The 17,027-nt window shown below is 40.8% G+C and overlaps 1 protein-coding gene and 1 long non-coding RNA gene across 4 annotated transcripts in view; one reads left to right on the forward strand and one right to left on the reverse strand.

Moving 5' to 3' along the window:
- The window catches only part of LOC106147748, a 43,429-nt gene extending 31,387 nt beyond the window's left edge, over nucleotides 1-12,042 (forward strand). For 2 of the 3 annotated variants that reach the window (XR_001232679.1, XR_001232680.1), the window contains exons 2-5: nucleotides 2,584-2,660; nucleotides 7,398-7,452; nucleotides 11,265-11,415; nucleotides 11,954-12,042. This is a non-coding gene — a long non-coding RNA (uncharacterized LOC106147748). Of the gene's footprint in view, nucleotides 1-2,583; nucleotides 2,661-6,757; nucleotides 7,137-7,397; nucleotides 7,453-11,264; nucleotides 11,416-11,953 lie in introns of those variants that run through there. The other variant, XR_001232681.1, reaches the window with a different exon arrangement.
- Nucleotides 12,043-15,016: 2,974 nt separating this feature from the next.
- Foxg1 (forkhead box G1) lies at nucleotides 15,017-17,027 on the reverse strand (the record flags this gene model as incomplete). The annotated part of the gene is given in 1 exon segment (XM_013510456.1): nucleotides 15,017-17,027. A coding segment is annotated over 1 exon segment (900 nt). The 3' UTR covers nucleotides 15,017-15,950.

Raw genomic sequence — 17,027 nt, forward strand, 5'->3', positions numbered from 1 at the left:
CGTGCTCCCCTCCGGCCCCGCGCTTGGCGGGCGGCGCTGCGGACCCGGAGCGGGAGCTCCGCTCCCTGCGGAAGCCCGCCCGGGCGCCCCGCCGCTCTGCTCTCTGCAAGTTACATTGTAAACACCGAAGTCTCCGAGTTGCTTTTCAGTTTTTTTAATCCCGGGGGTAGACAAGAAGAGTGAAACTCGCAGTCCGTCTGTCTGCCTTCCCTCGCCCCGCCCCGCTGTAATTCCGAGTTGCTGCCCTGCCCCGCGGACGCGGCCGCCGCAGCAGGGAGCGCCTCCTCCTCCCTCGGCCTCGCTCCCTCTCTCCTTTCCTGAGTCGCCTTTGCTCTCCTGTTCCTCGGCCTGCACACTTTACATCTGGGGCGGGGCTGCGGGGGGTTTAGGTATTCCACAAAGCACGAACGACCCCAGCATTAGGTGTCTCAGAACCAGAGTTTCTTGCTGATCTTAAAAGAATAAAGCCCCCTTCTCACTCTTCTCTACCCGTTCCCAAAGGCTTGGGAGGGGAAGTGTTTTGACTTCGCGCTAAGGGTCAGTGGATTTTCACTCATGGTTTATAAGATCGCTTTTAAGCTGTCCTCAGCCCAGGCGAACTGAGAATTCCGTTGTAAGAGGCAATGACTTTCTAGGTGATTTTTCACCGCGTTGGAATTAGGACTCTCTCATCCTCTCTTGCTTTGGGTGTCCTCCGATGGAAAGGAAATTCTACATTATTTTGCAAAGGGCGAATGACCCAGAGGAATACTAATCTCTCTGTCCTTCAGGCTGGTCCCGTACAATCCTAAAATAGGAAGAAGCCCCAGGAGCCCAGGCTGCAGAACTAAGTACCCTAACACTGTAGGATTCTTCCTAGAGGGGAGGAGGGAATGGAGGAGAGAAATGGAAAAGGGAAGGAAAAAAAAAAAAAAAAACATTTGTGTTCATTTACACATTTCCTGTGCAGAACAAAAAACCCTACCATCAGCAAAAGAAGTCTCTTCCTCCAAAATAGCAAAGAGGGAAAATTAGAATATGCATAAATTCCTTCATTTTCATTCCCACGGAGCATGATTTCCGGCAGATTTGTGTTTAAACTGCTCGATTAATCCCGATCTCTCAACAGCATTTTACTCGCTCTCTTTCTGAAAACTCACCTAAAGAGTTATTATCTCCGCCCACCACCCTGTTTTGGAGCTTCCCTTTTTTCCCCTAATCTCTGTCTGCCAATGAGAATCTCCTCGGTAAGAGTGTGACTTTATTTTTACTGTCACTTATTTTCTTTTAAAACTGGACTGCTACACTGAACCACCCTTTAATGCAAGCTGGCTGCTCTCTGTGAAGACAACTGAAAAGGTGACCGAGTGGAAAGTATGCTCTGGAAATGTGTATATAAAGGACCATAACCGTGATAGAACCAGAGGACTTTTGTAGATCTTCTCAGGTCATAGAAACCTGCACTAATTCTACCCACATTATATCCTTTCACCATTAGCGATAGCTAAACCACTTGAATATATCCACCTCCAGCCCTAAAAAGCATGATAATCACACAACTCTCTATTCAAAAGAATATTATTCTTCACAAATATTCACAGTGCCAATCCATTATGCCCCAGCCCATTACTAAAATATTTTGTTTTGCCACTTGTATATCAGATCTTATTCTATCTGGCATGAAGGATTCTCTGTTGAAAACAAAAAATGTTAGTGACCATCATTTGAAAACATTCCAAGTGTCATATCTTGACTTGGACTTAGCTGTCCTTGTTTTTATAGTAAAACGGGAATGTTTAAAGAATGAAATTCCTTCACCTTGGCTGAGTGAAAATTGTGTATGGATCTTAAATCCATTCAACCCTGGATTCCTTTCTCTTGCACATCTAATACAGAAAGAAAATCTATATTTGATTCATCATACAATCTAAATAGAATATAGTGATTCTGGCTTTCTTCTAGTATTTGCAGGCTATAAATCAATCTTCCTTTATGAATAAAAAGATAAAATGCTAATATTGTATTTTTTAGCTTTTTTCTATAAAAACAAGCATAATATTTGAACCATATGCAGCATACTGTGTATGCATAAGCATTTATATATCTTGTTTACATTGGCTAAGGATTTATTAAGATACTGGGCTACAGAAACTTATTAACTTTGTTAAATGGGGAAGAAACTGCATGCACATGAGTGTTTGCATTTCTGTCATTACTTTAAGAAATAACTGTTTTCCTTGTTGTTTTACTGTCCACCAAATACCCCCATTACTAACACATAAACTTAGTTTCTTTTAATCATATCTCTCTCTGTTGATGCAGAAGTTTTCACTCATATACAATTAAAATCAAATTGTTAGAAAATAAATTCTCATAGACCATACTCAAGAGTGCACGTAAGGGATGGAAGGCCACTTTTACTGGAAACAGTGAATTTTTTGAATTTTTTTTTTTACTGAAAACAATAGCTGGCTTCTTAGTCAAAAGAACAATTCAAATAAGAAACAATCATAGCAAATGTGAACATCTTCTTAAAATACTATTTTAATTAATTTAAATTGTATATGGAAAGCTTCAGCGTAATTCCTGAACTCTACTTTGCAGGAGTTGGAGTGAATTTGGTAAGCATTCTGAACCCTGCCCCGAGGAAAAGCCTGAGGTCTTCGGACTGAGGAAGAAAGGTAAAACTAAACATCACTTCAGTGAATTAATCCTCAGAAATGAAGGATTGCCAATCCTTAGTAAAATAATATTTTCATGAACTGGAATTTCGATACTTTTAAAAAATGAAAAGAAAAAAATTGAAAGGATTGTTCAGCATCCCTGCCCTGACAGGTGAAGGAACGCAATGGCAGTAAAGCACAGAAGTTGCATCCCTGTCCCCCTTCCCTTTCTTCCTTTGGCTACTGACTTTGGCTTTATGGCATGGACTATGAGTACTCATGAGTTTGAAGACAATATTTTTTGTTCTAAATACCAAACTGACCATCTATATAGGCTTCTTCGTTTCATAATTTTTAAGATGTGCAGATTGTGCTTCCTCAAACATTTTCAGGACTTCACTACTTACAGGAAAAGAGATGGAGGCTATTATATGCAGTGGTTATGCTTCCCTAATCCAAAACTGTTCTTCTCTCACCAAGATCCTTCCCCATTTGTCCCAAGCAACTGGGCTACCGAGTCTCTGATCTGCTCTCCAAAAACTGCACTTCTTTTCCTAACCGGCTTTCTTTTTGGTCTCATAATGATGGCAATTTTACCTGCAATAACTCTTACATCCGTCTGATAAATATTGAGTCTAATTTCCTCCCTTCTCTTCCTTTAATTTCATTACACTTCCTTTGGAGGGAAGAGAAATACTGGAGGGTTCAGGAAATGGAAAGAACATTGGGCTAAGAAGATAGTTGGGCTATTGCAGGTACAGACTCACTGACAGATTCTTTCCAGCCCAATCCCAGGAAGTGGTAGCTGTTCTTTCACCATGTACAATAATCCTTGGCAGGTTTACAACTCACAAAAGTATCTCTTACTTTCTTGAAGAAATGCCCTTTAGCTTGCTTGCTAGACCAGTTACATTTTCATCCAATTCTCCTCCCTCTATTTCTACACTCTTCAAGCCATTGTCTTGTTCACATCCCTCTGTCCCTAAAGGAATCAGAAGAGTTATCCTGGAGAGCCCTAATCCCTAATTTTTGTATCTTGTCCTGTGGTCTAAATTCGTCAAGATCAGGGAGCTCTTTGGACTCACTGGAACCTCTGTAACTCTGTCCTCATCATCCTGTTCAGCTTTGTGAACTCCTTTCCTAGTTGTGATAACTGGCTTACTCACCAAAGAGCTCCAGCCAGAAGGTGCCTCGTCCTTCTACAAAACAATCCTCTCATATGTTCCTTTTGTTCCAGTTTCCTTCCCAGGCTCATTTACTTGAGAATAACATCTTCAGGGGACATGTCCATAGCAAAGGGAGTGGGTACAAAAGTACACAGTGCCAATAAAAACACCTACCATATTGGACCAGTGGAGTCTGGAAACTCGAGTTGGGCTGGAAGGGATCATCCACTTAATCAGCGAAACAAGAAATCAGAGCAATGCTCCACTGCCTCCATGAAACAAATTTCAGACTGAAGTGAGCTCCATCTTCGTCCTGTTGGCCAGAGAAATATTTTAAGATTGTTCATGCTCTCATTACTTGCATTATTATTATTATTATTATTATTATTATTATTATCAGCTTAATTTTGTCATTATTGATGCAGTTTCTGTTATTCTCTTTTTACTGTTGTTGTAGCTATTATACTGTTCAACAGAAGTTTAGAAAGATTAGTCAGATTAATTAGTTTATTGGTAATTTAAAGCTGAAAACTAGTAATTAAGCCCAAAACTATAAATGATCAGGGATGATTCATACCGATGCAAGATTTGGGAGGAAGAGAATCTAAATTTTGGATATAAAATTTGGCAGCTATGAAATAAATAGGATTTGGGATCAAAATACGATAACTGATTTTTTTTTTTAAGTCTCTCAACCACGCCCCCTCCCGCAAATTCAACTAAGAATACACTGATTTGCTTGGTAGAGGGGGAAAATCCACTTGTTTTTGTTTACAGTGAACAAAGATCTTGTGTAAGCTTTTCATGTTCTTTGCATTTTCACATGGATTCCCAGTGCTCAGGACTAGCCCAGCATCTAAGATCACTCCCTTCCAAGTCTGCCTCCTTCATCTCTTTACTCTTGTGAGGCACCTCTCTGAAAAGGTTGCATCACATAAGACAGGTATACAATTTCATCCCTCTCAGACAGATTTCATGGAATATAAATTCAATAATGCAATTCTCTCCACAACAAGCTCTCTGCTCTCTTTCAGATATAATTAATGTTTTGATAGTGTAGTTCTTTAACTACATATATACACACAAAAACAGACGCACCCTCTAGCTTTGCTGTTTGTGCATCTACAACAGAAATGGATGCAGCTCTTTCAGTGACTCCTCAAATTCTTCAACTCAGCCCACAGAGAGGCAATCAGTTTAGCTAATAATTACAGACTATTTTGTGCCTGGAAATATTTTAAATAATTACAGAATGCATGTTTTTGGTTTTTAGGAGTCATCGTTTTGTCAAATATCCTAGAAAAAAAAGATTATTCTCAGTTGAAATTCTGACACAAACATCTACTAGGTAACAGTCAAAATCAACAAAACCATTGTCCTAAACCCCTGGTTGGCTCATCCAAATTTTGATTATGGAGACAGTTTCAGTATCTTCCATTTTAACCAGCTGGGACTACAATGCCATAAACTTAATAACAACACTGCAATGACGTCTAGGAGATATTATTTACACTGTCAAGCATCTTAGCTCTTTGTTTTAGGTGAATTAATTTGCTTAATTGTGATTCGTTGAGTGAAAAAGATGGCTAGAGAGACAGCCACATAAGATATATCCATAACCATGGCCAACAGGGGTTAGATGAACAAATGATGAACTTCCGCATTCAATGGTATTGTACTGTAGCCCTAACATTTTATTTCTCCAAACTGATTACAATTTTAAGAGGACAAATAATCTTGCAAAGAGTAAGGCATTATATGTTTTCTATCTTTGATAAAGAAAAGATAGGAATTCATTTCAATACAAACATCAACCTTAGTCTGTCTATGGTGTTATTGAGTGGAAGAAGCTGGATATGTAGCACTAATATATTGATTTCCAAACATAACTGCTATTTTGCTTGGTGTGGGACAGTATTAAGATGCTGGCAGGTGAAACATTTCATACACTTATTTCCTCCACAATCTTTTTAAACAGGCAATGTGTCAAAGTTTTTTTTTTTTTTTAATCCTTCAAAGATTGACTTTCTTGTTCTTCCTATTTAATGTTTGGAATTATAAAGAAGATAAACGAATGATCAAAGGAGGAAGCACATGTGACTGATTTCAACCAGATATTTTTGTTTAATGGGAAAAGTTTTTTCCAGTGCAATTGTGCAAAAAAGCAGATAGGATGTGATTCTTGAAGAGCTCCCTTGTAATTTGTGTTTTTAAATGGTGGCCCATTTGGGTTCCTTTCTCATTACTTTCCCTCAAACTCTTTGCCTTGAAAGCATAAATGTAGGACTGCTTTATCCTTTCATTCTCTCACAGAGTAAAATGTAAACATTAAATATTTTAATTAATTTTCCAAGAAGAAATTTCTTACAGATCTACACATTGAATCCTAGTAAAAGACTAACTTACCAATCCAGTTGTTTATCTCTAGCTAACTAAATGTCTGCCTCTAGTGAGTTACAAACACATAAATAATGGTAATTTGTTTTATAATATTGATCATCAATGATGTGTGAGTTATCAAAAAGAAATTGCTCCTCGGACTTTTATATTTTTTATTATTTCTTCCTCGTGTTTATTTTCTTTCAGTATTTTTTGAGAGAGACAGGACTAATTCTCTGATTTCCAAATGAGGTTTTGTTTGGCTCATGTTAATATTAAAGAAGATCACACACACCGTTGAAAAATATTGTTATTTTTCTTTAATGGGGAAAATTGGACTCCCGCGTGTCAGATCTGTGGATTTTCGAAAGGCAGTGGAAATGGTACTGACATCACTTTGCACTTTAACAATCGGATTTGGTCTGGGTACAAGTTGTTTGTTTAACCCGACAACTCGGTGCACCCCGTCGCACGCTTTGCACACTCATTAAAACGATTATTCACGACCTGTCGAGTGTTTTCGGGTTCATTCACAGGAAAGACTTGGAGCGAGGGCGAGCGATTCAAGTCAACACTGTCCACTACCCCGGTGCACGTGAGGACGAGCTGGTGCGTGCCTAAAAAGGCGGAGGGCGGGGTGGGTGTGTGCGCGCCTTTGCCAGAAGTCCTGTGCTCTGGAATCTCAATCTCCACAGAATGCCAAGAGTGCTTGCTCCTACAGGGGCCATCTCGCTAAGTTAACTTCAAGGACTTGGCACAAGACAGAAAAATAAAACAAAGAAACTCGAAACTCTTCCTCTGCTCCTCCTTTGAACCTCCTGTAAAACTGTAGGTCCCAGGACTAGAGAATTGCCCACCTTCTTTCTGCAAGCAGCCCTGGACCCAAAGCTTCACCTCTCTGAGCCAGGACGCTGACAATGACTAACTAGTTTCAGGAAGACTCGACAGGGTGAGGAGATTAATTCTTTTTCCAGGTCCCAATATCCTTCCCCTTCAAAAAGAATTTAGTTAAGTTTACTCTTTCTATATTTCTTGCAACAACTGGAGGGGGGTGGGGCGTCGGAAAACAATGTATAAGACTCTGAAACGCACAGTATTTGGTGCCTGTATTCCAAAGTACTAACATGGAAAAATTCGACAAAAGTCCTATAGAGTGAGGACTAAATAGCTCTAGATAAGTTACGCTATTGTTTGTTTGTTTGCTTTTCAGTTCTGAAGTAAACTTTCAATACTGTGGATTGGCAGTGAGCGAAGCAGGAGCATGAGTGAGTCTCAGGCTTTCACTATTGCCTTGTTGTGATGGAGGACGCACTATATGTTTTTAGTTTTCCTATTTGTTCAAATGAGTCCCGGCACCTAATATTCATATGAGACATTAGCATAAGAGAGATACCTGTCTTCGTAAGATATAATTGCATCTATACCCTGATGCATGAGTGTATTCACGCACTTAATAATGCTCAAACACTCCAGAATGTGTTGTTCAGTATAAGTATCATGACATAATTTAGAGTTAACAGGTGTTTTAAAACAAATATCTCATATGTCTATATATAAATGATTGCACCTTGATTTTTCATCAACAGCATTAGCGAACCCAAGGGTCAGCTTATTGTTATGAGGGTAACCTAGTTATCCCAACTGAGAAAGACAAGTTTCATTCATCAGTTTCATGCTATTATATCTGACAACATAGAATCGTGGTCTGCTATTTTATTGAAACATATAAATACAATGTAGGAAGAAAAGAATGGGAGTTTTCCAGCAGCAAGAGATTTTAATGAGAAACAGTTTCCTAATTGCTAAAAAAGCAAGTATGAATAAGTAATTTCCTAAACTTGTAAGGTTGCTATAATTCACGATCAGGTTTACTTAAAATGGATCTGTCAAGTATGTCTCGCTTCCTATATAAGCTCGTTCATTAAAAGCAACCTGCGATAATAATCAAGAGGCAGATGCTGAAATATGTAAGAAAATAACTGAAAGCCTTTGCATAAATAAACACAAATCAATGTAGTAATAGACAACATTATTGATGTAGGGATGATCGATTTTAGTCTTCCAACCAGCAATCAGAGCTTGCAGTGTATAATTAAAAGTATATCTTTCATCTCCACTAATACTACCACTACAGTAAAAAATAGACAAATAAACAAACAATACCTGCTGCCAGCCTGACTTGATTCTACTTTTTTCCTAGAGTTTTTTCTTTTTTTGATAGGATGGGAGGAGTACTTATTTTTTCTAAGAAAGCTTTGCCAACCTTTAAAACTACATCATTAATTACAGAAATTTTAAAGTATCAAATAATAAAATTACCACCTTATTCTTGCTCTGAATTTTTCAACCTTCGTGTCACCCTTTAATTATTCATTCAGCACATTTTAATAGGAAAAATACAATAATGTTCATTATTTTTAAAGAATTTTTTCCCCAACGACGTGGTACCTTTGGATTTTAAGATTCTTGGGGCCTTTTAAGTAAATGAGAAAGATGTCATTTCCTCAGTATACCATGAAAGCCCCTTCACCTATGCCTCAGTGTGCCAGCATTATGAAAGAAGAAAAGGGAGCTCTGCATTTTTCCAAAACTTTCACATAAGGACTGCAAAACAGCGTCTGACTTAGAGAAACAAATATACAATGCATTAGCAATTTACATATAAAACAGTGTTGGAGATTTTACTAAGAGTTAAATATTTTTTCAAGAATATCCCAGGAGGTCAGAATTGATTTCGAACAGCAAGCCCGGTATGTGTTGAGCTTGAGTATATGAGTTCTGAAGATTAATGAAAATATTGCTCATCATCAACTGAGATGATTCTTCATCAACTGAGATGCTTATTTATACATCCCTTAGGTCTAGGTTTCCCAAGTAGCAGCCTTTAAGAGAATGTCCTATATATGGAAATTTAACTACATGGGAAGTGACCTTGTTCCATGCAGTATTGCTGCATATAAATATTGATTTTGTTATCTTTAAATACTGCATGACCAAGCATCCTCCTTAACTCTTTTCTTTCCCGTCCAGAGCCAATAATTCAAGGGCAACCAGACCCAAAAGGAAAATATCATCAATTATTGTTTAGGGCTAATTTAACAGATAATTTAACTTCAAACAACAATGTTCAGGTCATTAAATCTCAGAGCAATGAGAAAATGAAAGAACCAAGGGACAACTCTCGCTAACCGCTTCACAGTTTTTAGTGTCTTCCTGCTCGAGCAAAAGAATCAAAACCACCTAGGAAGCTATGTTTGCTTCTGAAACGCACTGTTTCCAAGGATGACAGGATGGGAAGACAGGAAGAGAGGGACTAAAACTGCAGACCACGACTCTCATTCAGGAAGTGCTAGAGAGGCTGGAAACCTCAACCCGAAAATGGATACCCAAACATGTCTAGTAACGGACAGCAACTTCTCCTTCTGACTCAAATCTCCAAACTTCCAACGTGCAACTTATTTTTAATCCTACGCGGCTGATTTCCACAGAGCCGGAAGACGGGAAAGGCTAACATATGTTGCACTACAGGCCAAGAAAGACCTTCACGCACGTAGCTATGATTGTTACTTGTGATTTTAAGTACCTTTGCTCATCGCAATATCAGATTTTTTCCGGTCTTGAGTTTCATGAGCGGACGGGGTGAGAAGGGGGTTTTTAGGATTTTGACTGGCAGAGAAAGGGAACGCGCGGAGTTAGACGCACCCCACTCCATTCCGCTGGCCCTTTCTTTCCTGTCTCCGAGGCTGGAGTAACCGCGGAGCATTCCACGCTGGCCAGGGGTGACCTTCCCCCTCGAATCCCTGCCTTCCCTCTCGAATCTCCCCAAACCCCGGGAGTTCCTACCCCGAGGCTCTTTCCCCCAGACTCCACGTCTTAGACCACAGATGCAGTCAGGGAAGCAAAGCGGGGTGCAAAGCGATAGGCAGTGGAACGCAGAGACGACGTCTGTTGTAAAGAAAACAGTTTCATCAGCAGGTAGACGAATGCTGGGATCTGAAACTGCACCAGGTAAACAAAAAGAAACAATTTTCAGAGAGAAGAAAGGGGGCGGGAAGCACTGAGGACTAAGAAGAAAGAAACAAGGACTTGCTCCATCCAGCCTAGGTTCTGCAGGCAGTTTCCCTGAAGCTGCCGAAGTGAGTTGAAACCCTGAGCCCGGTTTGTCCTGGGCAAGAGCGCCCTCACGTTGCAGCTGGAGCGCAGCGCCGGGCTCTGCGGGAAGCACGGCCGCGCTGCCGGGAAAAGCCAGTTCTCCGCGGGCAGCCTCAGTTCTCTCCTGCGTCCAAAGCCCGAGAAAACAACGCCACCGGCTCCGTGCGCACGATTTCCAGTGCCGCCGAGGCACCCGCTCTCCAACTCCACCCCGGAGTCCCTGAAGCGCGGGAAGTCCAACTGGACACCGCAGCAAGGACCCCAAACTCGCTTTGGCGGAGCCAACCTGCACCTGGCGCGCGCTCGCAGCCACCCTGGGACAGACAGGCTCTGGAGCATACACCGCCGTCTCCTAAGTGTGCATTAAGAATCAATTATTTGCCTGATATTTCCAAAGCCGGGAACTGAGATATTCCCAGTAGGAATAAAGTCAGACCCAGAACGGTGCTCATTTCCCTGGTCTTTCGAAGACACAGAGAATTCTCCCAAATTCGTCCTGCACTCCACCTACTGAGGCCCGGTTAAATTTCGCAGGGACCTTCGCCAGAGCCAGGCCAAACACCGGGGCCGGAGGGCCAGCTCTGGGGGAGACTGGCAATGTTACAGTGTGAAAACAGGAGAAAAGGCGTTTTTAAAAAGAAAAAAAAAAAAAGAAAAAAAGAAAAGAAAACAGTTTTTCAGAGAGGGAAGTTCTTGACTAGAGCACAGAGCTTTATCTCAAATAGGGACACCAAATAATTCCGGATGTGAACGTTAATAAAGTCCTCTATTTCTCGCAGACGCCACAAGACTCAGAAATCATATTTGCATAAAACGAATCACTTTGCACTTTAGGACCTATTTTAGACTTCCATTTCCTTCTCCATGCGAGTTACTCTTGTGTTCTCTTCACCCCTCACCCCATGGCTACATCTTCTTTCCTTAGGGATCCACCGTGATTTCTATCAGTGTGGAAGATGCATGCATCCTTTCACCTATGTCTGTTGGTATCGAACCAGCTAGGAACATTTTCCAAGAAAAGAGGAACACTTCCGTCCAGGAACTGGACCTCGAGGTTCAAAGCTCCTTCAAAAGCGGTGAGTAGGACTCACTCCCCACATTAACCTGCCCAGTGGAAAAGCACTTTCACTTACCAGTCTTGGAAGAGCGCTCTCAGTCCTCAAGTCTTTCTTCTCGGCATCCATCCATCGGGAAACAACCTCAGGCAGAGTCCTAGGGGAAAGGGGGAAAAAAAAGACAAATTGGGAGCGAGAAAGGAAACACAAAACGTTACAGTGTATCATATATTCGCCAGCCCCGAGCCCCCTAGGTCTCAGGCATCTAGACAAGGTCCCCAGGAACTGACCGCTAGAGCGGGAAAGCCAGTCACTTTGGGGTCTGAAAAGTAAGAGGCCGCTGGTGGTTGGGGGAGGGGTCAGGAAGCAGAAGGGGGAAGGATGATTGGGACAAGGAAAAGAAAATCTTCATTAAAAACACGGGGGAAAATGGAGGATGAAGTACTAACCGAGAGATCCTCTGGGCCCTTTTAACTCTTACAGGTAGGTAGCTCTTGGGGTGAACGCAAGTTGGCGTGAAAGAGAATCTAGATGGCCTCTATTCTTTCCGTATCTCTAGGATCTGGCCTTGAGCAGAAACATAAAGAGGAGAGGATTCTAACGCAAGTTCCACCTACCCTGCTTGTTGGAATGGCTGCTCAGATTTACACGTTGGAGAGTCCCATCCTTCTGGCAGAAGCTGGAGTGGTGTTGGGGGCAGGTTATCTGGTGAAGTAGGAATGTACAGGAACCCCGCCCTCTAGGCACAGTTACACCACCCAAGCAGCCCATCTCAGCTAGCTGTACAACCTCTCCCGGTCTTCACCTTCACCCTTTGTTAGCCTAATCCTAATTCTCCAACGGAATTTTATCTCAAGCACAATCAGCCATTTCGCTATTCATAAAATTAATTTCTCAAAAGCAAATTATTTCACTTCATGCAAATGCTTCAACAACGGTGTGAAACTACATGTTTCAAAAACACTTTAAAGAGAGCTGTAAATAGAGTGGACTTATATACCTGTTTAGGTGAAATATTACCATTTTTTAAAGTTAATACATTGCAAGACTGGTGTTTTGTCTCTCAGTTTGGTTCAAGTCATAGAAATCGCATGAAGGCTACTATGATCATAAGGAAATTTATATTAAATATTGTTAGTTCTAGACTTTATGTTCATTTTATTTCCAATTTTGCAGCAAACTGAGGAAACATGTTTGGAAGCATTCCTTACTGTTCTAGTTTACATCATTTTCACATTGTTTTATAGATTAGTAGTTTTTATTAACTTTACGCTAGGTAAATTACTTTTAAACTTTAAATAAATATAATTTAAGTTGTGAGCATTTTCAATTCCAAAAATCTCCAAAAGGGCTAGCCCTTATTTCCATAAAAACAATTTTGAGTTTGGACGAAAATAGTCTCCACCAAGTTTGAAGTATTTTTCTGGCATGAGGTAATTTTAAATGACAAAGGCTGCTGACAACAAACAAGGCAATATTACAATTGATCTGATGCAAAAATACATCAAATGTCATCTTAGATTGTCATTTGTTTTAAAAAGATATCTTAAGGAATTATAGGATATAGCAAGGCAGATGAAATGTTCACTTTAGGCTTTAAAAGGCCTTGCAAGTTTTCTCTTTCTACAACCCCCTTCATGTCTACTATGGCTAATAAGTGAACTTCGAATCATATCCATCATAGATGTAATTTGGATATGTGTCCAGGCCCATCTACTCCACTACTTAGTTCTTATGAATGAAAAGAGGCCAATTTTATTCTTGACTTCAAAGTATAAAGTTTGCCTTAAAAATTCTACTCCCCTATCAGCCAAATAAACACTTTGAATCACAAATAAATAAGTATTTAATATATAATCAGAGAAAAAACTCATGGCGGAAATCTTATTTTTTTCTGTATCTATTTCCCTTTACCTCAGTATGAGGTCAACTTTCTTTTCAACTTTTACTAGGTAAAAATACTATATTTCCCCTGTGGTAATAACATTCTCATTTCACAAATAAAACCCATGGCAATAGCAAACAATAACTCATCACCTTTTCCCACCCTAGACATATGCCTTTTTTCCAGGTATTTTGGATCACAACTGTGTAATGGGGATTTACTTCGCCTAACCTCAGCACATGTACTCATTTTTTTAACCAGCTGTAAATATGGCTTTTCAACAATAATTTGTGAATTTTTTCTTTTATGTTTCATTCTGAAGAACTGTTAAGTTTCAAGAAACTTAGATCTCTGTTGAATGTTTTCTCATAATAAGAAAATAAAATCATGCTCAGCCTGCCTAAAGAAGATAAACTAGCTGTTTTAATCTATTTTTTGCTCACACCCCATATACTTGGCTCCAGTTCTTTTAATCTCTCTCTTTCTCTCTCTCTCTCCCTCTCTTTCTCTCCACTTACTGCCATTTTCCAATATTAACTATTCTGCATTTCAATTTCAAATCTACTTTAGTCAGCTTGCTTCTCCCCTAGGTTCCCCCTTCTGAGCAACTCTCTGCTTGCTGATAACATCTTAAGGGCAGATTATTTTTCATTGGGCCCATTGTAAGAAGTAGCCAGCTTATTGCATTACTGCAGAACACATTTCAGACTATACAATTGTAACAAATGAACAACTTGTCCTCTACAGACTCACCACAGGATCCAATTAGTTACTAAAGCTTTTACTCAGGTTTTCCAATTATTTTTTGGAGTTATAGCATTGGGCTGCCTGCAACGATTAAAAATGCTTTCATTTTGTTTCATATATATGCATATATATACATACATATGCATATTGCAAGTTCAAACAAAGTTATGACTCAGTGTAAGCAAAAGAAACAAATCTTTAAATTATACAGACATATGTAAAAGAGAATCAAAGAAGTACCTCTGTGTTGTAAAAAATGAGGAATAAAAGGAGAGAGAGGCGTGTTGCTTCTTCTGAGTATCTAGAATTTTAAAGTGTTATTATTTAAAATGAAAATATCAACATTGATCTGCAAGCCATTACAACAGGTGATCACTTCAGCAAAATCTATATTGCAATTTCAGCACATCTTTATTAGAACTCTTCCATTGTGGGTAAACAGCCACAAAAATAAATGCTGACTTAGAAAGTATAAATACAAATATTTAAACAAAAATGTTTGCAGCATTCATAGCGCAAATTGTACCTGAACTGAAGGGCTCTGTGTATCTCTATATATTACATATGTGTTCATTATTCACTTCTATCTAACCATATACATATATTTATTTATAATTTGCCAAGTGCTATAAACAAGATACCTGAAACAAAGTATATAAAAAGCATTCTATTAACTGATTTTAAAATAAACATCAATGCACATAAAATTAAATATCTCTTTTTTTGCTGTATATCCACAAATACTTAAAAGATATCAGCTGAAAAGCCTATACTTTGTTTAAAGCTAGCGTTTATTAAGAAGCTTGCTCCTGGTAAAATTTGTCCACAAAGGGAAAAGAAAAATTATTTCCATTTTTAGAGTAGCAGTTCAAATTAGAGGAGCAGCTTAAATCTTAGTGCGGCCAGAAGAGCCTTTGAATTCCCTACAAATTGAATGGTCTTTTAAAAATTAGCTCTACTTAATAAAAGACACAAAAGTATCAAGATATATATGAATTTAGCCTATTTTTTATTTCTGTGTGTTCATAGTAAACATTTTTGTAAGTGACAAACACGGGCATATGACCACAGTATCACAATCAAGAAATTTTAAGACAACATTAACAATCACTCAAATTTATGCGGCATTTGCGCGACACAGGTTACATATTTGCAAGGTTTACCTATAAGTACAATAGGTATTAACATTTCACTACATTTAGAAAAAATAAAAGTGACCTGTTAGTGACCACATACATCAAAATATACACAACACAAACTGAAGGCAATCATTAATTTTGTCCCCTTCCGATCCAATTGAATGGGCAGTACTGCCAACTGAAACGACTTTCCTTTTGTGTTTGTTTGTTTGTTTGTTTGAATACTTAGTATACCAAGTGCATTTTCTAGAATCCAATCTTTGGTCTAAAAGTAAACAAAACAAAACAAAAAAAAAGAGTTCTCTAAAGAAAAGGACAAAACAATAGATGGCCAAAATAATTTCTTGGGCACCTTTACTACGAATGCTTCTTAAATACAAATTACAGTTTAACAGTTTAAAACTCTCCCCATAATTTAGGTTGTTCTCAAGGTCTGCATCCACCAGAGCGATCCATGATAACTTATAATACTGCACACATGGAAATCTGGCGGCTCATAGAGATAGACTTGTCAGGTTTGAATGAAATGGCAAAGCAGTCACTATTTAGATACACATTCTACTATAATTTTGACTTCCAAACCTTATATTCTACAATGTATTCTTCCCCACATTGCACCTCGCTGACACTCCACACCTTGTTAGAATAATAAACAACCCTAAAGACTGAACAAACGTACAGAAACGGGAGGGGGGCTTAATAAAAAATACCTGGACTTATTTTTAATTATCATTTACAATGCAAATGTGTGTAAAACGTTCACTTACAGTCTGGTCCCAGGGATGTTAATGTATTAATGGGTTGGAAGAAGACCCCTGATTTTGATGTGTGAAATAATCAGACAGTCCTCCGGACAGTCCCGTCGTAAAACTTGGCAAAGAGGGTCTTAAAGACTCACAGGGCAGGGTCGAGGGGGCCTGCGGCGACGTGGAGGAGGACGCGGCCCGGGCGCTCATGGACGTGCTGCTCTGCGAAGTCATTGATGGGTGCGGGACGTGGGGGAAAAAGTAACTGGTCTGGCCCGCCAGCAGGTTGACGGAGCAGGGGTTGAGGGAGTAGGTCCCGGAGCAGGGCACCGACAGGCCGCAGGGCACCGAGGCGGCCAGCGCGGCGGCCGTGAGGTGGTGCGTGGCGTAGGGGATCTCGCCGTTGACCAGGCGGTCCACGCTCAGCCCGTTGGCCGTGGAGAACGAGTGGTTGTTGCCCAGCGAGTTCTGAGTCAACACGGAGCTGTAGGGCATGGGGTGGCTGGGGTAGGCCGACGTGGTGCCGTTGTAGCTCAAAGTGCTGCTGGCGCGGGGGTGGTGCAGGGACAGGAAGGGCGACATGGGCCAGTAGAGGGAGCCGGCGCGGTCCATGAAGGTGAGGCCGGTGGAGGTGAGGCGCGCCCCGCGCTTGAAGGCCAGCTTGGCGCGCGACGTGGTGGAGCGGCGGCGCAGCTTGCCCGTGGTGCCCCCGATGAACACGTCGTCGCTCGACGGGTCCAGCATCCAGTAGTTGCCCTTGCCCGGGTCGTCGTAGTGGCGCGGCACCTTCACGAAGCACTTGTTGAGCGACAGGTTGTGGCGGATGGAGTTCTGCCAGCCCTGCTTGTTCTCGCGGTAGTAGGGGAAGTTCTTCATGATGAACTCGTAGATGCCGTTGAGCGTCAGCCGCTTCTCGGGGCTCTGCCGGATGGCCATCATGATGAGCGCGTTGTAGCTGAACGGCGGCTTCTCGTACTTGCCGTTCTTCTTCTCGCCCTCCTTGCCCCCCTCCCCGTCCTTGCCGCCCTCGCCCGCCCCCTTCTTCTCCTCCCCCCCGGCGCCCTTGTCCTTCTCGTCCGGCCCGACGGCCGCCAGCTCCCCCGGTCCCCCGCCGCC

This window comes from Chinchilla lanigera, unplaced genomic scaffold (genome assembly GCF_000276665.1).
Source record: "Chinchilla lanigera isolate Chin_1 unplaced genomic scaffold, ChiLan1.0 scaffold00008, whole genome shotgun sequence".
Classification (NCBI taxonomy): Eukaryota; Metazoa; Chordata; class Mammalia; order Rodentia; family Chinchillidae; genus Chinchilla; species Chinchilla lanigera.